The sequence below is a fragment of the Pituophis catenifer genome, unplaced genomic scaffold (genome assembly GCF_029215685.1).
Source record: "Pituophis catenifer annectens isolate HBS135680 unplaced genomic scaffold, rPitCat1.0.hap2 SCAF_1, whole genome shotgun sequence".
Classification (NCBI taxonomy): domain Eukaryota; kingdom Metazoa; phylum Chordata; class Lepidosauria; order Squamata; family Colubridae; genus Pituophis; species Pituophis catenifer.
The window spans coordinates 232,415,208-232,443,177 of record NW_027256881.1 but is presented as its reverse complement, the minus strand read 5'-3'; the positions used below and the strand labels follow the sequence as shown (position 1 = coordinate 232,443,177).

Genomic DNA, 27,970 nt, shown 5'->3' with positions numbered 1-27,970 from the left:
ACCGCTGTAGTAGCTTATCTAAACGTTTGATAAAATCATTGGATGATGCAATAGCTACCGATGAGTGCAAAACAAAAATAGAAGCAGGCTGGTGCGAAAGCTACTTCCTCAGCAGCAGCAGGAGGAGGAGGAGGAGGGGGTGCCTGGAGTATTTCTTGCTGAACGTCTGCCTAATGCCTATAGATGCAGAGAACCTTTGTTTTAAAAAAGAAAAGCCGTACTTTGCGATGCCTTCGGCTCGGGGCAGGATGGGTTCTAGCTGAAGACGGATTCCTGGCACCACTGCCGCTGTCACTCCTCTCTTCCCCCTTCCCCGCCCGCAGCAGACGTGATACTAAAGTCGCCTGGGCCAGCTGCCCTAAATAGAAGCTGCCGGCATGGAGCAAGCGACGGCGGCCCAGGCCTTGGAGCAGGTAAGGCGCTGGTGGGCGGTGGGCTGAGAGTCCCACAAACAGCAAGTCGCCGGCTCCGGGATCGGTCCCGTCCCGCCCAAAGAAAGGATTCGCAGCAATCACTCCAAATGACATCCGTCTGTCTGTCTGTCTGTCTATCTGCTGACCCCAGGGCACATCGCCATCTACTTTCTGCTGCCCGGAGAACAAGGCTAAGATAGGATTAATAGCCGTAGGGCTTGCTAGGCTACAAGCCTGAGCCCCCCCCCCCCCCAAAACCCCTCGCCGAACTTCAGCTCCGAAACAGATTTGTGTACAACAGGGAGCAACTGCACAACGCGAACTTCCCCTCTGAATCCTACCCCCTGCTTCCCAAATGTGCCGCGGCTTTGCTGCTACTGAAACATCTTGTAACTTACTACCGATTCTGCGTCTCAATTTTCTCATTAGGTGCACTTAACTTTCTCCTTTCCTTTCTACCCCCACTCTCAACCCCGCCCCACCGCCTTCCTGCTTTGTGTATTTATCTCTGGAAATGTATCCTCCCCCTGTTTTCCTTCTAACGCCGCCTGATTTTGTTTTTTAAACAATTTCTAGATATATCTCTTCCCCCTTCCTTTTCTTTCTATTCCACCTCCCCCAACCTCTTTTTCTGGTGCTGGTGTAGAACTGACTCTACTGGAATGCAACATCTAAGCAGTAAAGCCTGGGGTGGGACAGGCCGAGCTTTAGTGGGTTTTATTATTGTTGTGGACTGCCCAGAGTTGTGGCAGATGAAGATGGGAAGCCATATAGGTCTGATCAGTCAAATCAATGAGCCTAGCAATGGGCATTCCCACACTTGTTCCAACCTCACAGGATTGTTGTATGGAAAAAGAGGTTACACCGCAGGGGTGAAATCCAGCAGGTTCTGACAGGTTCTGGAGAACAGGTAGCAGAAATTTTGAGTAGTTCGGAGAACCAGCAAATACCACCTCTGGCTGGCCCCAGAAGGGGGTGGGAATGGAGATTTTGCAATATCCTTCCCCCTGGAGTGGAGTAGGAATGGAGATTTTGCGGTGTCCTTCTCCTGGACTGGGGTGAGAATGGAGATTTTGCAGTATCCTTCCCCTGCCACGCCCACCAAGCCACGCCCACAGAACCAGTAGTAAAAAAAAAATTGTATTTCACCACTGGTACACCACCTTGAACTCCTGTACAATACAAATCAAATCAGAGAAGTTTTCTTCGAATTCTATCTAAGAATGGCCTCAAGGTGTAAAATCTGTTAGGGACTATCACCCAATATCTTGGAGGGAAGTCCAAGGAATAATGGCAAAATAGGTATTGTTAAGGGGAAGGCAAATTTCATTTAGGTACTGTTTTCTGCTGACTCAAGGATAGTGAGTAGAAGTTCTTGGTACATTAAAGAATTTTATATTCCAAGTGCTTCTTAACTCATGAGTTGTATATTTCAGCCTAGTCTAATATAATAATGGAAGTTCTTATACCCTTTAACAGTATAGAAATAATAAAACATTTTAAACAATTGTGTAGCATCAAGCACGCTCTATCTCAAAAATATATTTCTATATCTATCTTGGATATATATATTATAAATAACAAATATATCCAAAATTATTACTTTATTAAAAGTGTCTGCAGATTTGAGTCACTTTGGATAGTTTATTACAATACTTTAACTGGTTAAACTAGCAGATTGGTCAACTACTAGTTTAACCATTTCATTGCTCCCTAAATGAAGACAGGTTAACTTAGCACCTGAATCCCATTTCTGTTACAACAACTGTTTAAAATTATGACAGTGCTGAACAAAGAGACTTGTGACCCTTGTCTAAAGCTACGACTGTTGTAGCACCCCTGCGGGCAAGTGAACAAAATTCAGACCCTTGGTAATCTGCCTGCCTTTATGACCGGCTGTAGGAACAGGGCAGCATCCCCACTCCGCCCCGCCTAGCTTTTCCCCCATCCTGACCATCTGGGTCCTTGCAGACCTTGGGCCTGCTTCCCACCCTACTGGGTTCCACATCCTCCTCAGAATCCCCATCATGACTCGGTCCACTTAGCTTTTCTGTCGATCTTCTTCGGTAAACAGCCACTCTGTCATGCTGCCTTCCTTACAGAGAAGTCCTATTGTGCCGCCTGAAAGCAGGTGCCATTTTCAGAGTCACTGCAATGAATTGTGGATGCTCTGAAAAGCCTACTTTGTGGTCTCAATACTCTATGTATAGGGAGGCTGAGGGGTGGATTGGCTGGCTCTCCTTCCCAAAAATGATCTATGGACAGATAGTTCATTATGGCCAGCCATTCCCAAAATGGTGCCCACTTCTGGAGGGAGCCTTGGGGTCAGATCTTTGGGGAAGGAACTTTTCTCAAGACCCTGTGGGCCCATAGTTCCTAGGGATGGCTTTATGTCCTCCTTGGTAGATTTATTATGAACTTGTCCAAGATTTAAACTTTTGCCTTCTCTGTGTTCAATATTTCCTAGGTGTGATGGAGGAAATAGAGCCATGCAAGTGGTAAGGAAATATCTGAAAAGCTTATTTGCAAAATAAAGAAGGGCTGTCACTTTTGTTTTGTTTTGTTTTGTTTTGTTTTGTTTTGTTTTTTTGTTTTGTTTTGTTTTGTTTTGTTTTGTTTTGTTTTAATCCTATTACTATTTCACTTGGATTGGTTTCATAGACCTGGGTGAAAAAACAGAATGTCCTTTCATCATGCAGATTTACAGTATATGGTTCAGGTCTGTAGCATTCAGATCCTAAAAGCTGCACTGAGCATAGATGTAACAAATCCCCATTTAACTCTGTCCTTTTCTCTTTTCTCTCAGGTGCCATCATTGAACAATGGCCTCCGGCATCAGGAAGAAACAGGTGAGTAGTGTCCTGGATTTGTCCATTGATGGAGTGACCAGTTTCAACTCAGCTGATGCTGATTGAAGGCATTTGTGCCAGGGAATATTAATTGGATGCTAACTGCCCGCTTTGGAGGTCTAAAACTGCTAATCATATTATTTAGCATACCCACTATTTAACACTATATGGCACAACCCCATGTAGCAAGGATGTTTTCTTTTTAGCTTAATACTGCTCTCTTGATCTCCCCAATATCCAGATGCTAATTTCCCCCTATTTCAAATAAACTTGTACTTTTTATATAGGGAATTTGGATTTGTTGCTACTTAATCACATTCCATTTCAAACAAGTTAACTGACATTTGATCTTAAGTGGATTCAAAATTCAAGTTCAGGTTTAAGTTTCTTGGGTAACATTGGCCAAATCGAAATATTTTGCAGCTTCTGTTTTTCTTCTGTCAAAGAGGAATAATGGTGCCCTATCTCACCAGATAGTTATGAGGGTATTCAATGAAGATTGTACAGCTAGTCCTCCATTTACGATAGCAATTGGGACTGAAATTGCTGCTACTAAGTGATGTCATAAAATGCAACATCATGTGACCACATTGCTTAGCATCAACAATTCCAGCAATCTCAGTTGCCAACATAAAATGAAGACTGTATAGGTTGTGAAGTGAGGACCTCATGTGACTGTGACTTTCAATTTTCTGCTGCTTCTGCGTTGACTTTGCTTATGGGAAGCTAGCATTGGAAATTGTGATCACATAACTGTAATTTTTTACAACATCATAATCATGATCTCTGGGTGCTGAACATTGGATTATAATCATGTGTTATAGGGATGCTGTGATAGCGAGAGCAATGAGGACCCATCGTAAGTATCATTGTTCAGTGCCATCGTAACTCTGAACAATCGCTGAATAGATGGTTGTAACCCAAGGACTACTTAATAAGGTTGTTCAAGTGTCACAGACATATATTCATGTATTCATAAGAATACAGCTCCCTCACTGCCAATTTTTAGAAGCAATTAGATAAACTTTCTTCCCTTTGGTAAAAAGATTTTTTCCCTACTATATTCCATAGCTGTCCTATTATAATAAGAGAATGCCTACAGACAACCTGATGTCAGTACATCTATGGTTTTCTGTTATTTGTAAAAATAATAATAATAATTGTGGCATTACCTGGAGACAGCAGAACAGAGGACAAAGAACTGGGGAAGATTACAAAATGCAAAGACGTGCAAGTAGAAATAGAATAACTGTGGCAAAATAAAGCAAACAGTAATAGATTGCACCTTGGGTGCAATCCCAAAATAATTGGAGCATTGACAATCATCAGTCAATTGCAAAAGACAGATTTCCTCAGAACATCTTATATCTTGCAATAATATCTGCAACACTATCAAACATCCATATCTGCCTCACCCAGATCTTTGGGAAGGACTCGGTAGGAAGATAAAAATGCCAAATCCATTCTGAGCATCTGACTGATTGTACGACAAACCATAATAATAAATGAAGTGAGTGCTTATTCTCTAATTAATATGAGTATGGCCAGGTGGAATATATAAATGAGTAATGGTCAGTATAATCATAATTGCTGCAAGACTAGGTTTCTTTCTTTGTGCAATTAATTTCAGCCCAGGATATGCATGCTTGCAGCTTTATATGAGTAAATATCATAGTTGTAGACTTAATGAGGTGGAGGGAAGTTTGGCTTGGTTCAAAAAGTCAGCATAACTTATTTTCATTTGTCAAAGATCTTTCAAAGCTTAGATGTACAATGCTTGCCCACTAGACCCCACCTCATCTCTGGACATGGAGGAATCTGCTTTGAAAGCCAATGTTGTTGTACAGAAAGCCAAGGATTTGACTGCCAGTGACAAAGAAGTGAATTTGATAATGACAAATGTAGCGGCAGATGGCAAAACTGAGAGGCGGGATCCAGAACCAACTGTGTTTGATGCTGAGACTGCAACACACATTGGCAAGGTGACAGCTGCAGATGCCACTGCTGTTGAATTGGATTTCAAGTCAACCCATTCAGAGACCAAAGAGTTGGACAGAACTCATAGCAACAGTGGAGCAGGCCATGACATGATGTCCCAAGGTAGGATTAAGGATTGGCGTACCACAGCAAGCACACGGATTTCAGAAGATACAGGTCAGTTTAACAAAGGCACAGTCCTGGGTCCCAGCACAGGAGAAACATCAGAGGACACAAAGCTCAAACAGGGCAAACAGGAAGATGATGATGATGTCATTTCCCTTGACTGTGAAATTCTTGGGTTTGGTCCTGATGTTGAGTTCCTGGGCCCAGATGCTGAAATCTATATGCAGTTCATGCGGAGTCATCGCTGTTATGATGCTATTCCCACCAGTTCCAAACTGGTCGTGTTTGAGACCACTCTGCAGGTAAGGAGAATACAGGTGTTTTGTGAATCATGTAGTAATTTGTGGAGGGATTGGGGGGAGTATTGCTATCTGACTATATTGATGTCTGAGTCTTCTGCTGGGAGCTTGATATCTTAAAACGTTTATTTACTTAGTTGAGTTTATATGCTACTTTGGTTCAAAGATTCTATAAGTGGCTAACAATGCTCTAATGTAAATTAGGTTTAAAAATATGCCATATCAAATAGCATAAAGGTTCATCCTCTTTTCGACTTTGGGAATAGCTGCTGTATATTCATACTTCCATTCTATTCCCAAAGGTTTTATGGGACTACCTTCTGAAATATCAACAAGGACAGAGTCATCCTTGTCTCTGGACATAGGTTGTTCCTAAGGGGGGGAGCCTTAAGAGAGAAGGGACGTTTATGGCTTTCTCGTGTTGACACCCTTGCAGGATGCGCTACCCTTCAGCATTTTCCACAAAGTTGTATTCTACTCAAAAACAAGTGCCCTCTTAGATAATCAGAGGGCTTTGTATGTTATAAGCAGCTCCTTGAATTGTACCCAGAAGCTTCTCAACAATCAATGCAGCTCTTGCAATAGTGATGGGATCAGTGATGGGATTCAGTTTTTTTAAACTACCAGTTCTGTGGGCATAGCTTGGTGAGTGTGGCAGGGGAAGGATACTGTAAAATCTCCATTCCCACCCCACTCCAGGGGAAGGTTACTGCAAAATCCCCATTTCCTCCTGATCAGCTGAGACTTGGGAGGCAGAGAATAGATGGGGGCAGGGCCAGTCTGAGGTGGTATTTACCGGTTCTCCGAACTACTCAAAATTTCTACTACCGGTTCTCCAGAACTGGTCAGAACCTGTTGAATACCACCTCTGTGCCACATGGGTACATCAAATATAACCAGACAAGTAACTGACTACATTTGGAATCATCTGTAGCTTCTGAATATTTGCGAAGACATCCATGGAGTCTTATTGCAGTAGTGTTTAGGTGGCTAGGATGAGGAAATGGAGGTCTTGCTGCCATCTTGGTTACATCTTTTTTTTTTATGCTGCTGCAAAACTTGTTCCTCATTCATATTGGGAAAGGAAAGATTGCACATGAGAGCATTGTTATAAAGAGACCAAACGTAGCCTCCATCTTTGGTACAACCTCAGGCTCACTGGAAATTATTCTGCAAAGAATCAACTTGAGCATATTTACAGTATTCATCTTACCTTTCAACATGACCAGCATTTGATTAATTTAATGTGAGAAAAAGCTATAAAACATTGGCATAGCTGATTCACAAGAATATAGCTATTCCTGGTTGTTCTGCATGAGAATTCCTTGAATTGGCCAGAATGCTGTGTTAGAGGTGACCACTTCATCAGTTTTAGTGAGATGATCCCTCTTTCCCTAATTACAGCTTCTATTATACTATCAAAGCAAAGAAATGCAGAATAAAGAACCAATCCTGGAGTAGGTCTTTCCTTGTCCATCATGCAAGGTTAAATCAGTGGTGAAATCCAAATTTTTTTACTACCGGTTCTGTGAGCATGGCTTGGTGGGTGTGGTGTGGCTTGTTGGGCGTGGCAGGGGAAGGATACTGAAAAATCTCCATTCCCACCCCACTCTGGGGCCAGCCAGAAGTGGTATTTGCCAGTTCTCTGAACTGCTCAAAATTTCCGCGACCGGTTCTCCAGAACCTGTCAGAACCTGCTGGATTTCACCCATGGGTTAAATCAGTTATTCCCTATCTGGAGACAGGGTGTGGGGTGAGGCACAGAATACAGCCTCAGTCAATCTGGTTTCTGTCTCTTGTCCCAGATTAAAAAGGCGTTCTTGGCCCTGGTGGCTAATGGGGTGCGAGCCGCTCCTCTTTGGGACAGCAAGCAGCAGTGCTTTGTGGGTAAGTGATGCAACTGAATGAACCGCAGAGGTTGAACGCAGCAACAGTTGGGCATGGCAAAGATGGAGAGGAGAATTGGGATTGCCATCCATTTCAAGCTGTATTAAGAAGAGCCTAGGAGGCAGAATTTGATGCATGCAGACATTTTTAAGGTTCATCCACAAGTCCTGCTTGCCACAGCATGAAATGCTTGCCAAGAACATGTCCCTACAATGACATGTCCCTACCTTCACTTCACAGCCAGCCTGCTGCAGAGACAGATTAAATTTGGTAAAATGGCCAGGCATGAACATAGTGTTTTCCTTCTTAAGCTGGCATCAGATCACTCGTCCACATAATCCATGGTTTATGGAGAAGGAATCTTAAGAGGTTACTGATCTGTTCAGCAATAGTTGGCCTACTGCAGAACCACCCTTACCCATCTGGCTGCTGGGCTCTTCATCACTGGGATTATCTGTGCTATAGCTGCCAGAGAGATTACACATCTTCCCGGCACAAATGTTTTTCTTTTAGAGGCAGCACTGGCAGTATTGACCTCATGTAAGACAATGTGAAGTAATCCCCCTCAGTAAATCCAGCATGAAATTAAACAGATAGGATCCTACCATTTGCAGTCATATTTGTAAAAAGAATAATTCTGTCTTCCCTAGAAGGAAAATGATTATGGTATATATGAACTGGCTATGGACATATTTGGACACATTTTTCCTGGAATTGGAACAGGCTGTTTTAGATGCTTACTTTCATTGTAGCAGTTTCCTTTGAGGGGGCTATAAATCACATCATAATTTCACCTTACTGAAAACTTGTGGATAATTTTATTTATAAATTTTATTATTTATTTTATTTATATTTATAAAATTTATTGGCCACCCATCTTACCATAGAGCAGTGTTTCTCAACCTCGGCCGCTTGAAGATGTGCGGACTTCAATTCCCAGAATTCCCCAGCCAGCTATGCTGGCTGGGGAATTCTGGGAGTTGAAGTCCTTAGCTATGCTGAGGTCCTCTAGCTATGCTGGCTGGGGAATTCTGGGAGTTGAAGTCCTCACATCTTCAAGCGGCCGAGGTTGAGAAACACTGCCATAGACTAACTCTTGGCAGCTTACAGTTACATATAAGCTAAAATATAAAAAGTTAAAAACAAACATTAAAACCAAAGACACATGGGGAGGGTGGGGGAAGAGGAGGGGGGAATATGGGATCTATTATTACTCAATCAACCACCTCCATTGATCTGTTTCCCCACTGGGGCACATCTTTAGGCCCTTATGAAAAGATAGGAGGTTTGGGGCCAACCTCACTTTGAGGGGGGGTGGGCAAGATGTTCCAGAGGGCAGGAGCAACAGCAGAGAAGGCCCTCCTGCTGCACCCCATCAGCTGAAATAATGCCTCCTCTGTCAGCACGAATGGTACAGGTCAATCCCAGTGGGGATCCCAGTGGGTGATATGGTCCCTCAAGTAACTTGGGCCCGTGCCATGAAGGGTTTTAAAGGTGATCACCAATACCTTGAATTTCACCTTTAAGCCTTTAAAATATCAATTTTAACATTTTGGGTCCATTCTATTGCCTCATGCATTAGTGCCTGTTTCAATTAAGGTAGGAGCAAGCAACATTTTAAATACACACACACACACACACACTTAAAGATTGCAAATGTTGTATTTACAAAGCGGGGATGGAAATGAAGCAAGATGCTGGCTCAGCAAAATAGATCTGTCAAGTCTAGAGGAAACTGGATATTCTTATTTTATTTCAGTAGAAATAAGAAAAAATAAGTGCCAAATTTGTGTTTTGCTCCCAAATTTCAATTGTGGGTCCCAGGGGCCCATGTGCTCTAACATACCCCTGGTTAAATCATTCAAACTTCTTCCCTGCCCTACTGCTTTGATGGCTAGTGGCTATGAGGCAAAAAAAATTGGATAGCACTCCATACTAATGAAAGCAGGAAGGGGTAAATCACTAGGAGTGTAGAGGTGAGGAAATCAGCAAGGGACAGAGGCATAATTGACTTATAAGAAGCCACATGTAATGTAAGTTCTGTTAGTCAGTTCCTGCAGCTTGTAGCTTGCAGCCCATGTCCTGCAACCTCTTGGTGTGTATAAGTGTCACTCATTCTTTCTCTTACCTCCTCTCCTGCAGGTATGCTGACCATCACTGATTTTATTAATATCTTACATCGCTATTATCGATCTCCTCTGGTGAGTTTTCCAGTACCTTAACATCTTCTCAAATCTGGAGCAAAGTGGCTTTAGACAGTTTCGTTCAGGGGACTGGAGAGAAGAAGAGAGGAAACAAATTGGGAGAACCATCCAAAATTAAGTTGCAGGCATGAGCTGTTCCAGATTTGGGATTCTAAGAGTTGAGCCTTTCAGCTGGAAAAATGGGTAGGTGAACAAAAAAGTTTTAAAATGGAAAACAAGAATGTGAACATACCACAAATTGTTTTTCATTGGCCTACGAGCAACTTGTAGAATAAATATTAATTGACATGGTAAATACAACTGAAATATTAGTGTGTTTAAAAATAAATGTTTTAGAAAAATCTGAATTGTTCCTAAACACTTTAGAAACATAATTTTGGGGAAAATTTTATAATTATATAATACATGTCTATTCAACATATTTATTGAGAGTCAACTTATTTGTCTTTTCATATCAGCTAGCTATAGAGCCATTTCCAAAAGCAATGTGAAGTCACATTGTTGGTTTCTCATTCGAAGGAAACAGGAAGGCTTTGAAGGTTATCTAATCCATCCCACTTCCATATGCAAGAAGCCAATACCGAGAGGCTGAATGGCTGGCTTTAAAAAATTAGGGTCCATTTTGCTCTCAAACAATGTGTTCCAAGTAACTCATACTTTTGAGGAATTCTCTTTAATATTTGTGCTTTAAATATTCTGAAATAACATATTTTAAAATTTGAAATCTGTTGGTCAGACCATTGAAGCAACAGAAAACAAATGCACATTATGAGACACCCATCAAATATTTAGCATTCAAAAGCATCTTTTTATGATGACTTTTTCAAAATTTTCCAGTTAGAAGTTTTCCACAAAGAGTTAGGCCAAAATCCAGGTCATATAAAGCAGAGAGTGTGATTCTTTGGAACAGATATTAATTTATCCAGAATAAATTGGGTAGGTCCCAGCCAGCTCCGTCCTAATTCAGAGCCTCCACAAAATTCTATTCCCAATTTGTTACTGCGGAGTTGCCACCATATGTCATGGGTTCTTATTAGCTACAAGTAATCCGATTGACCCTAGGCTCACTAAAAACACAATAAGCACTGCAAATTAAGAAAGTGTGTTTGTTTTTGCATCTCCCTTCAAAATTTTATTATATAAAACAAAGATGGTTTATCAACAAGAACTGTAAAATATGAATGTTTTCAGCTGTTTTATATATTAGTAACTTACTAGTACTGCAAAAGCCTTAAGGAAAAAAAAAGGAAAACAATATTTGGTAGGAAAGGCAGGGGGGTTGTTGGGTTCAGTGAATAGCAAGTTTGTCTTCAAATTAAGCCTTGCTTCAAACGTTGTTCACACGAATCTCAGCATTTTGAGAATTGAAAAAAAAAACCTTAGGAAATAAGGGATGTTTGGTGATATAATTTGCTCCTTCTATCATCCAGTTTCTTGTCCTGCAGAATTGTGAGATAAATCTAAAGTTTAGCAAAGGTGCTTCCCATTATTGAGGTTCTTCTTGCTGTAAATTTCTTCACAGTCTATTATCCCAAAACAGCAAAGCCACTGACTTTTTTTAAAATCACATTTTAAAAAGTATGCAGCTCAGAACTCTGCATGATGAAATTTGATATATATCTTCCATTTATAAAGATTTACCTTGTCTAGAAAGATCATCTAAATTCTGGTGAAACATTTGAAAGATACATCTACCTCTGTTTTTCCCATACTAAGCAGAAGATAGGTAAGCTCTGAGTATTTTTCCTCCAAGCTTAATCTAGAAAAGGGGTCTCCAACTTTGGCAACATTAAGCCTGGTGGACTTCAACTTCCAGAATTCCCCAGCCAGCTTTGTGAGAATTAAAGTTCGCCAGGCTTAACGTTGCCAAAGTTGGAGACCCCTGATCTAGAAGCCCTGACTTGAGAATGAATTATCTTTGGAGCGATAGGAACTGGATTGGGTTATTTCCACTGTTCCAGACTGGATCCCTGAAAAATAATGGATGGTTTCGGAATCCAGTATTTCTTCTTAATTCAGTAATAGCAAATAGTAGTAAATTCATATGATCAGCAATGGTATCTGTCCTATTCACTATTACTTTGTTCCAGGTCCAGATATACGAGATTGAGGGACACAAAATTGAAACTTGGAGAGGTAAGCAGGATATCCTTAAGAGAAATTGGATATCATAAATGCAGTTTAACGTTTTTAACCTTAGTTAACATCATCGCATATGTGAATGTTACATTTATGTTCCATTTACATGCATTAATGTTAGATTACAACCATTCTTTATACTCAGAGCTAATTGTCCAATATTCTTTTACTAAGCATATGGTAGATATTATTTGGCTATGTACCAGGGGTGAAATTTACATGCAGAGGGTCAAAAACGGACGTGATGACATCCGTGTGGATGGGTGGAGCCTCCCGCTGCTGGCGCTACTGGTTCACCCGAGCCGGATAGAACCAGCTCAATTTCACCACTGCTATGTACTGATAATGATAATGTTTATTTGTTGTATTCTCACGGGCTCAAGGTTGACTCAGCCTTCCATCCTTCCGAGGTCGGTAAAATGAGGATCAAGATTGTTGGGGGCAGTATGCTGGCACTGTAAACCACTTAGAGAGAGCTTAAAGCACTATGAAGTGGTATATAAGTCTAAGTGATATTGCTATTGCTATTAGTTCTTTTATGCTTTACCTACACCCTTCTTTCATTTTTTCTATGCTGGCCTTACAGTCTGGCTTTTGTTATTCTCCAGAGGTTACAGTATATGGGCTGCTAGTGCTAGTCTGTTATTATCCTAAATTCTAATAAAGGATAATATTTGTAGTTCAGGGTTGACATGAGGGGTCCTTGTTGTTCTCTGAGCGTGCTTGTTTTCTTGCAACATTTCATTACCCAAACTCAATAACATCATCAGTGGTTGTAAGGAGTGCAGTTTGCTGTCAGTTTATATTCTGGTGGTTTGCCCTGTCAGTATATACACTGACAGCAAACTGCACTCCTTAATAGCACTGATGATGTTACCTAGTTTGGGTAATGAAACACCTGTAAGAAAATATGCAAGCTCAGAGAGCACTAAGGACCTCACATATCCTAAATTCATTTTTGAAAGATAAAAGAAATTCTACTGCAGATCAAGTAAGGCAACTTGGCAAATTCAACTGGTATTGTTGATAGAAACCGCTCTTATTACATTATCAACTGCAGTTATTTATGCATTTATTAACTATGTGCCCTCCAACTGTCTCCCTTTTCCTCCAGAGGTGTATTTGCAAGGTTGCTTCAAGCCTTTGGTGCACATTTCTCCAAACCACAGGTGAGTCAAGCATTTCCCACACAGGCAAGAGCATGAAAGCATCCTTTTTTTTGGTAAGAGGTTTGCCAGCCTTCATTCCCACACCACCTAACACAAAAAGTTTCACTCTGCCACATACCACAAAACCCTTATCATTTTGTGGCTGTCAAAGAGAAATCAGAAAGACGTCAGATAAAGTGGGATATCCGACGCCCACCTCTAAGGAGAGCCAGAGATACCCTAATAGAATCTATGATACTTTGTAACTTTATCAGCTGATAATAGGCAGAAAAAATTTACCAATTATCTCTTAACCCCCAAAAAACACCACATTTATTTCTGCCTGTTTGAATACAGGTGGTCCTTGACTTACAACCACAGCTGGGACCAAAATGCTAAGCAAGGCGATAATTGAGCGAGTTTCACCCAAAATGTTTATGATATTTTTTGCCATAGTTATTAAGTGGCTCATGCAGTCATTAAGTAAATCCGACTCCCCCTGTTAACTTTGCTTGTTGGAAACCAACTTGGGAAGGTCACAAATGGTGATCGCATGACCCCAGGATGATGCCGGTTGTTAAGCACCCAAATTTTAATCATGTGGCCATGGAGATGTTGCAACAGTCAGCAGTACGAGGGGCAGTCATATGTCACTTTTTTCACTGCAGTTGTAACTTCGAACGGTTGCTAAACAAATGGTTTCAAGTCAAGGACTATCTGTATTCCAAGCCTCTTTCCATAACGGAATAACTCAGCTGTATTCCTTCATATACTCCTCCATTCTGAAGCAAGCCTGTCCATGCTCCTGAATGCCCTGGAGGACCTTCAGAGATGAGGACTTAAGACTTAGAATAACTTTGTCAGAATGTGTACTAATTGGCATACATTAAAATGAAATTACATTGCATACAGCTCCCAAAGGGTCTCCACCAGAGATGGGCTGCTGCCGGTTCAGACTGGTTCGGGCGAATCAGTAGTTGCGACCCGCGCTATTCTGTCCTATATTGCCGTGTTTTGAAGCCGCGTGCATGCACGGAAGGCCCCACGGAAGGCACGCATGCACATTTTTGGTGCTGGCCGAACCAGTTGTTACAACCAGCAGCAGCCCACCACTGATCTCCACCTCTAATATAAACATGAACATGATCAGATAAATAAATAAATTCAAAATTATGCATGTACCTACATATATGACACGGAGAAACAACACAGTCTAGTTTGGATGTATACATGTATATGGTGAGAGAAATAAATCTTGCAAGTTTATCAGACGGATGGCATAGGGAACAAAGCTGTTACAGAATCTGGAAGTCCTGCTAGAAATACTTTGAAACCTCCTCCCAGAGGGGAGCAACAGAAACAGCAACAGAGGAAGTTTCCAAGTCCATTCCTAGGAACATCACAAGGCCTTTTCATGTCTCTCCTTTCTCCCTCTCCTAGCCTCTTTGATGCAGTTTATTCCTTGATTAAGAATAAGATCCACCGGCTGCCTGTGATTGATCCCATCTCGGGGAATGTCCTACACATCCTGACTCACAAGCGAATCCTCAAATTTCTGCATATCTTTGTGAGTGCTGGGAAGGTCTAGGAAGTCTGGAGTTAACTCTACTGAACTCTTTCCTTAAGGGTTGTTTGTCAACATGCACTGGTGATGCTCATGGTGCTTTTAAAAAGTTGAGAGAAAAGTTTTTCTTAAGTTGAGCTCAAAGCCAGCAAACAAATCTCTTCCTGCCTTCAAGATGTTCAGAATCTGAAACAGGGAAAGGTGCTAAGGATAGGGTGGAGTGAAAGATGGAGGAGGGTAAAGTTATTACATTTATTTAAAACTTGATTACTTGGAGAAAAAGTGGGCTTTGGAGAAAAGGCTACAGGGGCAGGTAGCCTCTAGTTACATGCAGGATGTAGAAAGGAGGGAGTCAGTACATATAGAGGGAGATAGAAAAGGAATGGTAAAACAGTAATTGATAGAAATGGCCTTATTGTATGGGATTGTGGCCTTGGTATCTTCTATTCCATAGCATTTGGATCTGGTCTGGCATGGAGATCTCAATACCATTGCTATAGTTATGAGCTGAAAGCATATTGCTGGCTAAAAGTTTTTTTGTGAAAGGTTGAGTGCAGAATTACATTTTTCCTCTTCATTGAATTCACAATCAAAGGCAAGCCATTGTAGCTAGCCATGCTGGTTGGGAATTCTGGGAGTTGAAATTTCCCAGAATCATTATGAAATCATTAACATTTTTTATTGAATTATAAAGTATTATAAAATACAAAATACAAAGTAAATAGAAAAGCAGTGGGGAGGGGAAAGAGAACTGAGGAAAGATAAGAAAAAAAAAGAAAAAGAAGCATTGACTTCTGACTCTCTCTGTTACAGTAAAAATAAGGCATTAAGATCAAATCACAGCTTTTTGCTTTTTCATAACAATATGAACAAGCCATTTCTATAAAGATCTATCAGTCTAGGAATTGAAATCTTAAAAGTTGTCAATGTTGGACATCCCTTGTTCTAAATATTTTTTTTTCTTCCCAGAGTCAATTAATTCTCTGTCTCCCTTAATTCTGAAGGGAGTTTGATCAGGCTAGGAGACTCACCTTGAGTAAGAATGCTATTGTTTTGGAAGGAGAACGAAAAAATAAGTGGGGTAACACCAGGGGTGAAATTCAGCAGGTTCTGACAGGTTCTGGAGAACCAGTAGTGGAAAGTTTGAGTAGTTCAGAGAACCAGCAAATACCACCTCTGGCTGGCTCCAGAGTGGGGTGGGAATGGAGGCTTTGCAATATCCTTCCCCCAGGAGTGGGGAGAGAATGGGGATTTTGCAGTATCCTTCCCCTGCCATGCCCACCAAGCCACACCCATAGAACTGGTAGTAAAAAAATTTGGATTTCACCACTGGGTAACACTAAAGTAATCAGTGAAGCTGCAGAATAAGGATTCAGAAGTAGTTCTGTATACCCTCAAATTAAACTTGGTTTGATGATCATGGTATTATTTAGGTGAATTGAAGACAGATTGGAGAAGCAATTATTGCTGCCTTTTGATGAACCCCTCCTATTTTGATGTCTTTCTCTCCTGTGCTGGTTGATCCTGCAGGCTTCCTTGGCAATATCATTGCTCTGAATCAGATCTAGTCAGCCAGGAACTGTCACCATAAACTTCCAAAGACTGACTCTGACTCAGGAGCATTGTGGGAATTAAAATAGTGGCTCCCAAGTGGAGGCTTAAACAAGGTGCTTTGTAGCTACCTGAGATTGCCATAAACCAATAGGAACATTAAGGGAATTTGTCTTATACTAGCTTTTTGGATTCAGAGAAATTTGTATCGTTTGTCTTTTTTTTTTTTCATGCCTCCATTGTGAGCAAAGAAGGATGGAGCTGGCTTCCACAATAATCCTCTCTTTTTCTCCTTGCAGGGAGCCATGCTTCCAAAGCCACGCTTCCTGCAGAAAACCATCCAGGAGCTGGGCATTGGTACCTTTCGTGACATTGCGATAGTAATAGACTCGGCTCCTGTCTACACAGCTCTGGAGATTTTTGTGGACCGCAGAGTCTCGGCACTGCCTGTGGTTAATGAAAAAGGTGTGGGCAAATCTCTGGCTGCTTAGCCCATTTTTGCTATGCTACCTGAATTCTGACCCGCTTTCTCGCATGCTCAAGCACAGCTAATGCAGCTCTTCCTTTTGACAGAATCATAAAACTGAAAAGTACCTCAGAGGAAATCTAGTTCAAATCTCTTAAAGCATTTCAGATGGATGGCTACCCAGCCTCTGTTTAAAGACCTCTAGTAAGGGAAATATTTCACTTCATCAGGCATTCTATGTTACAAGTTGGCAACACTTAGTAGGGTTATTAGGAAGAAATTCCTCCTAATTACCGTAACCTGATTTTACATCCCTATAGTTTCAATGCATTGGTTCTACTCCTGCCCTTTGGAGTGGCAAATACAAATCCTACTCCCTCCTCTGTATGACAGCCCTTTAAATATTTGGAAGACTGATATTATATCTCCCCTCAATTTTCTCTTAAGGAATCCATTTTCTTTAAATGGCCCCTTAGGACTTACTTTCTACTCCTGTCACCCTCTTGGTAGCCCTTCTCTGAATTTGTTGGAGTTTGTTGATGTCCTTTTAAACTACAGTGCTCCAAACTGGAGATGGTATTCCAAATGGGGTCTGCCTAAGGCAGAGTAGAATGGAACACTAATAGTTACAGTTAGCAGTTCTGCAGTTACACCCCCCCTACTAGTACCCCAGAATCTATTTGAACTTGGAGTTTTCTACCCCTAAATGAGAAAAGTAACCATAGGTACATCATGAAATTATGTAAACTGACCCAACTTGGTTCCCTCCGGAGGTGCTAAGTACACAGCCTGTCATTCCCATGTGAGTGACTCTAATCATGGCTAAGGTCCGTAGCTCTTGGAGGAAGGTATTCATCTTCAGCTTATATAAGCCCCTGAAACTGATAGCCATATTCTTGGAGACGCTGTGTGCAGTGGTGGGATTCAAAAATTTTTTACTACTGGTTCTGTGGGCGTGGCTTGGTGGGCATGGCATGGCTTGGTGGGTGTGGCTTGGTGGGCATGGCTTGATGGGCATGGCAGGGAAAGGATACTGTAAAATCTCCATTCCCTCCCCATCCCAGGGGAAGGTTACTGCAAAATCTCCATTTCCTCCCGATCAGCTGGGACTCGGGAGGCAGAGACTAGATGGGGGCGGGGCCAGTCAGAGGTGGTATTTACCGGTTCTCCGAACTACTCAAAATTTTTACTACCGGTTCTCCAGAACTGGTCAGAACCTGCTGAATACCACCTCTGGCTCTGTGCTGTCGTAAGCCGGGATAAGTATGATGATCAGTTCTCCCACCATTCAGAGTCATCCATTAGGAACTCAAATGGTTTCTTCTTTTTAGCTGTCTCCAAAGTTATGATTAGGTTTACATTTGAATTAATTGCCATAATTATGAGGTTTAGCTTGCCAATATTTTATTATCGCACATGGCAAAGTCATGTGCGATAATAAAACAAATAAAACAATCTATTTTTCTGGCCCAGGTCCATCTCCTCTTTCCCTCCTCCTCTCAGTACAGTATTATACTGTATCTCTGAAGCTCTTCCAATTTGTTGCTGATTTATATTTGGGCTGCTCTCCCTTTATATTTACTTCCCAATATTACCACATTTCGTTATCCCTTTGCTTCCTGTATGAGTAATGATGCTGTCTTCAGGATATCCAGTTGTAGACTAAATTGCTACAACGAGGGGTGCTAGAGCTTGAGGCTAATTCACAGCATAAATGAGAGCCATTTTGGTCTAGTGGTTAAAAACATCAGGCTAGAAAGATGAAGATCTTAAGTTCAAGTCCTGTCTTGGCTATTAAAATTAGCTGTGTGACTTTGGATCAGTCACTTTCTCTTTGCCCAATCCACCTTGCAGGATTGTTGTTGTAGGAGGAAGATGTGTTGGATATGTTTGCTGCCTTGAATTATTTGTGAAAAATAATAATGGCAGGATACAAATAAAGAAAAATAAATAACCCTATGGATCTTTACTTAAAATGAGTCCAGTTAGTTCAGTAGGTCTTTTCAGCTACACGACTGCAGACTTAGTTTGGATTTAGGCTTATCACTTTAAGAGAGAGAGACACATTTCAGAACAATCTTTTGGGACTTTTAACACCATGAAATAAAGTTGGCCCCACTAAATGCTGACATTATCAGGTAAATAGAGGAGATCTTTTGTCATTTCATGATGGAATTGCAACAAAACCCCAACATTTTGCATGATGGTGATTAATTAGATGCGTAGTGATAATTTAATGAACATGCCATTTAACCCTTTTTAAAGCTAAATTAATCCTTAACTTTGTTAATAGTTGCTAAGATCCTATTTGACAAATACTGAAAAAAGAAATTCCTTCCTAAAATATACAGTAAAGATAACTTTTGGTTAAGTTGGTAATGTTAATTTTCCATTCTTAGCTTCAAGCTATAAGGCAGGCCTGGACATTCATGATGAAATTGTGAAAGCATGTTCATTGTCAGGTTCATTGCAGGAAAATCTGTTAATCTTTTCTGTGATAACTTTCATGCATTGGAAGCTTTAATTCATTACACCTGGAGAGATTCCTGAACCGCTGTTCCCTTCTGTTTCTTATGCAGGAACGGTAGTTGGACTCTATTCGCGCTTTGATGTGATTGTAAGTATGGGGCAGTTATTCTTCCAGGCTCAGATGGTCTGATAAACACAAGTTCTGTATTTCCCCTAAAGGAAGTCATTCGCAGATTTAAGATTTGCCCCATCCCCAGCTATAGAGTAAATTTTTTTAAAAAACCTTTCTTCACCATTTTTTTTTTTGCAGAAAAAAACCCCCTTAAGATAACTGTTATTTTAAAGATAAATTATTTGGGAATGAAGTTTTTGGATAAATACACTAAGAAGGATTAATCTAGTAACAGTTCACATATAAAATAAAACTTGTATGTTTATATGATGGGGAAACAGCAATTCTTAACTAATGGTAAGAGAAAGGTATATGTCCTTCCTCTTTAAGACAGGAAAAAACATTTAACTAACTCCTGCATTTTAGAGAAGCAGTGCAAGAACAATGCCTCCAGATGAGGCTTCTGTTATTGTCTGTCCCATTCATGGAATTCTACAGTGATCTAGATGAATAATCCTTTTACTAGGGTAAATTTATTTCCATAGAATATTTATTATACAGTGACCCAGTTCACTTATCACAGTAGATTATATTATTTTTAGTTTAACTGTGACTTATCATGTTGGATGAACCCAGCCATTGAAGTCCTGAAGCTGTCAGGTGTGATTTAAAATGTTAGAAGCCAGACAATCATAGTTTGTGTAATAAACCATAGCTAAGCAACCCATGGCTCAATGTGACATATGAGTGTACCTAGAATTAGTGTGTCAATATGAGATGCCTGTGCTTGCAGGGGTGTCAAACTGGCAGCCTGCTGCCGGATGCATCGCACGCAGGCCATGCCCACCCCAGCTCCACAAAGGCAAAAAATATCACAATACGGCACATGATGTGACACCTGTGTGCTAAGGCCTTGCTTCAAAGGCCTTAGCACACAGTGTGTTCATGGTAGCCATACTGCAGTAATGCCCTACTCCCTCTTTCCTACAAACTCCTCCTCTCTACTTGCTCTCCATAGCATTTGGCTGCCCAGAAGTCTTACAACAACTTGGACATTAGTGTGGGGGAAGCCCTGAAACAGCGCTCGGTCTGCCTAGAAGGGGTCCTTACATGCTATCCCTATGAAACTCTAGAAGAAATCATTGATCGCATTGTCAAAGAGCAGGTATGGGTAAATGCATGTCCTTCCTTCCCTAGATGTCTTCAATATGTGTGCCTCCTTCAGATCCAAAGCCTTTTGCTTACTAGGTCATGGCCGATGTATGGTTTTAATCTAACCATCCTGCCACCTGTCCTCTTACTTTTATTGGACAAGTGTTCCGGGAGCAATCTAGGCTCACCTAGCCTGCTCTTTTTCATATGGAAAAGTCCGTGACTACAAACAATAGACAAATGGATGGGTGTGTTTTGGGTGCTGCAGATGGACCTTTATTTTACATTTTGTAATATCTGGACTTCTAGCTTTTATTTTTGTTTCCTGGCAACTGAAGAAGATTTAAGCTTAAAGATTCAAATTATGGCATTATTATTATTATGGTTGGTTGCAGTCAGTCAGATGTTTAGACTGGATTTGTTTTATCTGCCTATTGAGTCCATCTCAAGTACCTGGAATAGACAGATGCAATTATTGTAACCTACTTAGAGTAGCTCCACAGCGAGATAGGCAACAAATAAATGTAACAACAAATAACAATAACAACAATAATAATAGGTTGCAAATACACAATAAAGCAAGATGCCATGATAAATCCAAACTCATATGGTGAAAGAATCTGATTACTATCATTATTATTTATAGCCCTTATGAACATCTTGTAAGTAGTGGTAGTGCTTTATTACAGATATTTGAGTAGCTCAAAAACAAAAAGAAAACAAATTGTGAGAAAGGAAATAAAAACCACAGTAAAACTCAGTTATAAAGCTGGTGACAAAACATGGTGTGTTTTACAAATAATAAAACAAAACTCAGCCATTTTAAAAGAATTGAATTAATGGAATAAAATATCCTTGATTGGAGTGTAATCTATAAATAAAATGGATCCAGATGATTCGCAAGTTTGTCTTTTTTTAGTAACATGGTTGTTAAGTGAATCTGGCTTCTCCATCGACTTTGCTTGTCAGAAGATCATAAAAGGTAATCACATGACCCTGGGACACTGTAACTATCATAAACATGAGCCAGTGGTCAAGACTCTGAATTTTGATCATGTGACCATGGAGATACTGCAATGGTTGTAAGCAGGGGTGAAATGCTCCCGGTTCGGACCAAATCGCCCGATCCAGTAGCGATGGCGGCGGGTGGTTCGGAGAACCGGTAGCAAAAATCCCTGCCCCCCCCCTTGCCCAGCTGAGCCGCGTGATCATCAGAGGCTTTTTAAAATTATTTTTAAAAGCATTTTTTCTACAACCTCTGCAGCAGAAAAAATGCTTTTAAAAGTAAAAAAAAAAAGCCTCTGATGATCGTGCGGCTCAGCTGGGATCGTCAGAGGCTTTTAAAAGAAAAAAGCCTCTGCTGATCAGGCAACTCAGCTGGGATCGCCAGAGCCTTTTAAAACCATTTTTTCTACAACCTCTTCAGTGGGGGAAAAAAAATGGCCACGCCCACCCAGTCACATTACTCCCCCAAGCCACGCCCACAGAACTGGTAGTAACAAATTTTAGATTTCACTATTGGTTTCTAAGTATCAAAAACAGTCACTTTTTTCAGTGACATTGTAACTTTGAGCAGTCATTAAACACATGGTTGTAAGTTGAGTATTAGCCTCAAGGACCTGTATTAGCTCCAGCTGGGATCCTTATAATGAGAGCAATATAAGAAAACATGGGATAATGTTTCAGGAACTCCTCCACACAGGGACATTCTTTTTAAAACAGTGTGATTGGTAACCCTACAACTTGTTTTAGAAAAGAGGAGGCCATGCTTTCTTTTAGCCCAGTGCATCTGCTCTTTTCCAGGTCACTGGAGATGACAGTAATGCAATAAGGCTCACCCGATACTCCACCATATGTATTTGTATATACTTTCCCCCTACTTTTCGCACAGAGCGCTTTAATCCCTAAACAGGCTGTACTTAAACACTGTAATTTCACTTCTGTAAATGGCATCTTTTCCGTCTGGTATCTAAAACTCATCTTTACCCTCCTATTCCTACTTTTGCCACGATGGTGTTTGGCTCGCTCGTTGGGTAGGTCCATCGCCTGGTTCTGGTGGATAAGAAGAACACTCCACGGGGGATCGTGTCCCTCTCTGACATTCTCCAAGCCTTGGTGCTCACACCCGCAGGTATCGATGCCCTAAACTCTTAGCTGGTCGACGCTCCATCCTTCTTCCATTTGTACCCTCCATTTCCTCCACTTCTCTCCAGCTCAGGTAGGCCCCAGGCCTTGGCCTCTCCAGCCTGTTTCCTGCTGCTGCTGCTGCTCATTTTTAAAAATTTGCTGCTGGGTTTCTCATGTCCATCTGATCAAGCCAGGTCTGTATTTCTACTCCATCTAGCACCGTTCTCCTGGCTTGGAAGGAAAGCCGCTGCACTGCAGTGGAGTTATAGGAGCAATGTAGAAATTTTTGTGGGGGAGCGGGCAGCATTGATTCAAAAAGACAAAATCGCACTTTTTAATTTTATGATAATGGAAGGATTCCAAAATTAAATGTAAGCTTTTAAGTTCGGTTGCTTTTCTTTTAGCCTTGTGGATTTTCTTGTATTCATTTTCTGATCGCATTAATGCACACTGATAGGCGCAGGGATTTGTAGCAAATGAGATAATTAAGGGTTTTGGATTGTTCTGCTGAAGGCAACAATCCAAGCAGCAATGTATCAGGAAAAGTAGTTCTGTGTGTGTGAGAGAGGGGGGGGGGGGAGAGTGAGAGTGAGGGAGAGCGAGAGCTAGAGAGAGCGAGAGAGGATGTGTGTGAGAGAGATTTATTTATTTCTGCCTAGTACTAATAAATTAGTTGCATATTCTATCCATTTCTCAGTAACAGAGGAAGTTACAGCTAGGAAAAGAAGCCATGAAACCTTCCAACTTCTTCCTGGAAATTCCCACTAATGCTTGGTGCAGAAGTGCCTCTTGTATTGCATAGCTCTGGACAATCTTGGCTGCCTCTTGCTTGTGAAGCAGTGGTCCTCACAGGAAACATTAAAAAAGAATGCCTAATTCTCTTAAGAAATCTGCATCATTTTAGCTGCAAGGGTTATCATGAGAATTTGGCCATGTGGAGATATATATCTGTATGTATGTATGTATGTATGTATGTATGTATGTATGTATGTATGTATGTATTATTATGTATATTCGGGTGGGGCAGCTTATATATATAAGCTGCCCCACCCGAAAGCCATTTCTTGTCTTGTTCCACTGTGCTTGATTTTGAATGAGCCTGACTGAGCCTTTGACTTTGATTTCTTGCTGCTGCCACCAATCCAAAGCTAGCAATATTTGTGCCTATCTGTATTTGTGTGCTCAGCTGGCTGACATAGATTTGAATACACAATTTGTCTATTAGTAACAATTCAGCTGGCAATTTCCAATATGTCCTTCTACTTTCCCAAATATCAAGACTTCTAGACCTACAGATGAGGGCAGTTTTTATGGATTTCTCTAGGAATATGCATTCTTTCTCTTTTTTAAAAAAAAATAATTTTTGTTTAGTTTACAATTTTTATTAGTTTATAATAGAAAATACAAAAATACAAATGCATACTTTCTCAAGTACAAGGAAAAAACATGGATAATGCTGCTTAAGCATAATCCTTTCTTTATAAACATCCTTATTTGAAAATGTCCTTATTAAGCTTTCATTCTATATTCCAACACAATGCTCAAAAGAGAGGTAAAATTAGGAAGGCTGTAGCAAATGTCTTTCTCAGTCTCCGAGTTCCTCGTGGATTCACAGTTTAATGAAGTCAGCAACAGTTATGTGATGCATTTAATTAAGGCAAAATCTAGGACTGTAGCCAATATTGTTGATTGGAAACTGTGCTCTGATTTTGAGTGGACTAGCTGTAATTATAGGTGATTTTATACTTGCAAGTTGTCACATTATACTTGTTTTATGTTAATTCTGCTGGAGCACTGTAATGACATTAAAGCAGAACAAAGTCAGCTTGCTCAGTTCCACTTCATTTTTTAAAACCCAGAATTCCATCTTTCAGAATCTGGAATGAAAGATAAATCCCAGAGACCTGTCTAACAAAACCTTATACTTAATTTCCTGGAAGTGCTGATTAATACTGTAATAGTGACTTAACTACGTAAACTTTTTATTTGTTAATACAAATATATTTTATTTATTCTAAATAAATAAATAAATGTAGGTACTATAAATTAACGTGTGAAGGGAAAAAAAATTGCCTTGCTGCAACTGTTAGTCAGAAACTCTTGCCAGTCCACTGCAAATCATCCAATAACCTATAAATACTTCTCCCAATCTTCCTTCTATCTGCTCCTGCTTTACTATAAACTAGCAATTCATAATAAGTAGACCAGATCAGGAATCGAAAAACCAGCACTGTATTTTATTAAGATTGACTGTAATTAACAGAATCTTGCAAGCCTGCTTGTATTTTATTGCCTCTTAGCTACTTAATTAGGGAGGAGCCTATCCAAGCCTCTTCCAAATTCAATCTTGCTTCTCAGGACTTAAGGAATGTTTCAGCCCTCTTTGCTTACACAAAAGTTATTGCCTATTTCCCTTGAGGGCATCTTCCTGAATCCTGACTCTGTACACCCTGTAATCATTGTTTGCTCTTAAGTGTATTGCTTTTAGTATATCAAAATCCAAGGTCATTATCCTCCTGTGACTTTAGTCTCAAAAAAGTACTTCCTAATGAGCGGATCAGCAAAGCAGATTATTTTTAAATGCGGGGGCATATATGTACTTGAAGATACCATTGTAGTATCCTGGCCTGCATTCTCCCTCAGAATTGTACTTCTCAGAAAAACCAGGTAGGGTCTGTCCGGTGGGATATACTCCTTGCACTGTTTCTCAGAAGCTTCATGTCACTTCAGTAGCCAAAGAGCAGCAAAGGGCTGGCTCATTTCCCACTAGATAACATTAAATTTTATGAATTCCATTCTGCAGGCATCAACCGCTATTCCCTCTGACAGTGTGCAGGACTACTTGCTCCTTGATCTACTGCTACTGCATCTTTGGTTCGTGGGGGCCAGGAAGAGAAGCTCTAACAGCGATGAAGAAGGCCTAGCATCTCAAGTGCCAACACTGGAGCCCTGACTGCCAGTTCCTTCCTCTCAGTGAACCAAGAAAGTTGAGAGGAGATCTGAGGGAGGACAAACGTTCTAACCTCAGAATTGCTAATGGAGGTGTCCCTTCTTCGTCCCATAAACTAATATAAGGAACCAGTCTACTACAAAGTGGGGTGGGGGGCAGGAAGGAGAGGTATGCGTCTTGAACAATGCGTCCATTGCTTGCCTCCTCTTCTTGGCTTCACTTACTGGAAGAGATTGTATTTGAAAATTCAACGTGCTTCAGGCCTCTTTTGCTTCTGCTGGAAAAAAAATTACTAGAGGCAATGGCTACTGCTTCAGGATAAAGCCTAATCCAAAAGGTTCTCTAAAGACAGATTCCACACCTTGAAAAGGACTAGGTTGAGCTGCTTTAGAAAAACATGCAGGTTTTTTTTCTTAGTTCTTAAAATAGGCTCATGTCTTTGCTTTATTACATTGCACTTGCAAGGCACAAGACATGCCTAGGATAATTATTGTGAGGTAGACAGGGCCCTTAAGTTTGTACACTTTTAGGCGCTTATTCAATGCATTTTGCCCCATTCTAAAACATAATAGTGTCTTATCAACAGGAGAGATGGTTTTACTGCCAGCGATTCATCTTTCCTCTTTAAGCCTGCAGTATAAATCAAAGCTTTGTTTTTGTGCAACTGTAGCACACGGTAAGAAAGGTTGTGCTAGGATGGACACAACTTAATGTGAGAGAACTTCCCTCCAGGTCAGAATACAATTTTTGCTCTTATTGCTATCACATTTGGGGAAATAAATCTTTCACAGTGCTACCCCTTTTATATAGGATCATATTTCCATTTTCCAGCAAGTGGTGCTTGGTTATTTAAGCAAGGACTAATGGCTGCCTGCCTGGAATGCTACTACAGGAGATTGACCTTAGATATAGTAGGTAGTCCTCGACTTATGACTGTAATGGAGCCTGCCGATTATTGTTGTGAATCATGATTGTAAAGCAGGTTATCACGTGACCAACTTGATTTTAGAGTTTTGTCCTTGCACTGTCCATTAAGCAAACGCCATGGTCATTGAGTAAGCTCATGGTTCACTATGATGCATTTTTGCCGAAAATCGGAACTAAATGCTGGTTTTTGGCAAAAATATCATAAATTGTAGGCATGTGACTGCAGGACACTGCAAATGCCCATAAGTATGGGCCACTTTCCAAGTGTCCAAAATGCAGTCGTGTGATCATGGGAGGGCAGTCATCAGAACCGGGTTGTAAGTAACTCTGGGGAAGTCTGTTGTAACTTCAGTCACTATGTGACCAGTTGCAAGTCAAAGACTACCTTTAATCCTGAAGGAACCTTTTAAATCTTCTACAACTTAAGACTCAATATTGTCCTAATCCACTCCTTGTCCTAAACCATGTTGACTTAACCACTGCTTATTTCGTAAACCACTGTGGGGCAACACCAAGAAGCCTAAATCTTATTGCTGGAGATGTGAACTCTGCACAGAGGCACTCTTCAAGCATATGAGGAGCAGGACTAAACAGCCCTTAAAGCATTTAGATGAGAGAACTTTCTGGCTAGTAAAAGCCTATACGACATAAAGGTGTGGAGTCTAGTTATCAGTTCAACACCACTGCTAAGGCAAACTTGGGTCGGCCCTACTCCTATTGAGAGAGTTGAGGATGCAGTGAGTGACAGTAGCAACACTCAGGAGTTGTCTAAAGAATATATAAACTATGATTACTTCAGTCTCCTGGGCAGGTATGTACCTGCATGACTTCCAAAAGCATTTCTTTAAAAGGGAATAATCTACAAATAATCCATAACTGAAGAATGGTTTCAGTGAACACTTTTTGAGTTCTCCAGACTTCTCTTTGCATCATTTGGGGCAATAGCAGAAAAGCCCTCATATTAAACTAACAGCTGTAGTCATGAGATTTGAAATTAGTGGCTTTATCTTAGTGCCATACAGTATCTCATATTAATGCCTCGTTCAAGATTGACATCCTTTATTCTCTTAGCTAGCCTGAAGGATGTGCATTTAATCTGAGATAAAATTCAATTTGAAGGTCCTGTCCGATTTTAATTTTCAGAAATGGCTGCTTTATCCCATTGTAAATAAGGTATCCTCTGCTGTCTATTACAATAAAGTCCCTAAGTCTAGTTTAACTCAGTTCTTGACTGAGTTGATCCCACAAAATTTTCTCGTCAACATTTGCCATGATAATGTTTTTCAATTTCCCTAGTTGACCTGAAGCCTAGTCATTTCCTGATGTCCCCAACTGAGACTTGTGCAATAATTGGGGGATAATTCTATTTCAGATTGTCTTCCTTATTCCCTGCTTTTTAAAAACAGGATTAAGAGTACCAGAAAATCTGAGGACATATTATGCACTCCAGAGAAAATATATTGCCCAACTATGGATTTTGATTTTCTTCCCAGACATCCCCTGTCATGCATGAGCATTGGCATTTTTATTTTTCTACAGTATATCCCATGTAAAGAAAATCTGCTTATTCCAAAGAGAGTCAAAGGCTTCCTTTTGTCCAAGAAGTTTAG

At 40.6% G+C, this 27,970-nt stretch overlaps 1 protein-coding gene across 3 annotated transcripts; it reads left to right on the top strand.

Annotated features, from left to right (window-relative positions):
• Positions 1–129: 129 nt before the first annotated feature.
• PRKAG3 (protein kinase AMP-activated non-catalytic subunit gamma 3) lies at positions 130–27,970 on the top strand. 3 transcript variants are annotated; one of them, XM_070955259.1, is made up of 13 exons: positions 130–413; positions 3,220–3,262; positions 5,051–5,667; positions 7,470–7,551; positions 9,694–9,752; positions 11,846–11,891; positions 13,009–13,063; positions 14,483–14,609; positions 16,457–16,622; positions 19,203–19,240; positions 20,223–20,369; positions 22,394–22,487; positions 25,287–27,970. In XM_070955259.1, exons 1-13 carry the CDS (start codon positions 378–380, stop codon positions 25,307–25,309), a joined length of 1,533 nt encoding a protein of 510 aa, XP_070811360.1. In that variant the 5' UTR covers positions 130–377; the 3' UTR covers positions 25,310–27,970. The 3 variants fall into 3 exon arrangements, with proteins under 3 accessions (XP_070811360.1, XP_070811198.1, XP_070811279.1); XM_070955097.1 differs by lacking the exon at positions 25,287–27,970 and adding an exon at positions 22,570–22,808; XM_070955178.1 differs by lacking the exon at positions 25,287–27,970 and adding an exon at positions 22,570–22,808 and having other exon boundaries at positions 380–413; positions 5,013–5,667.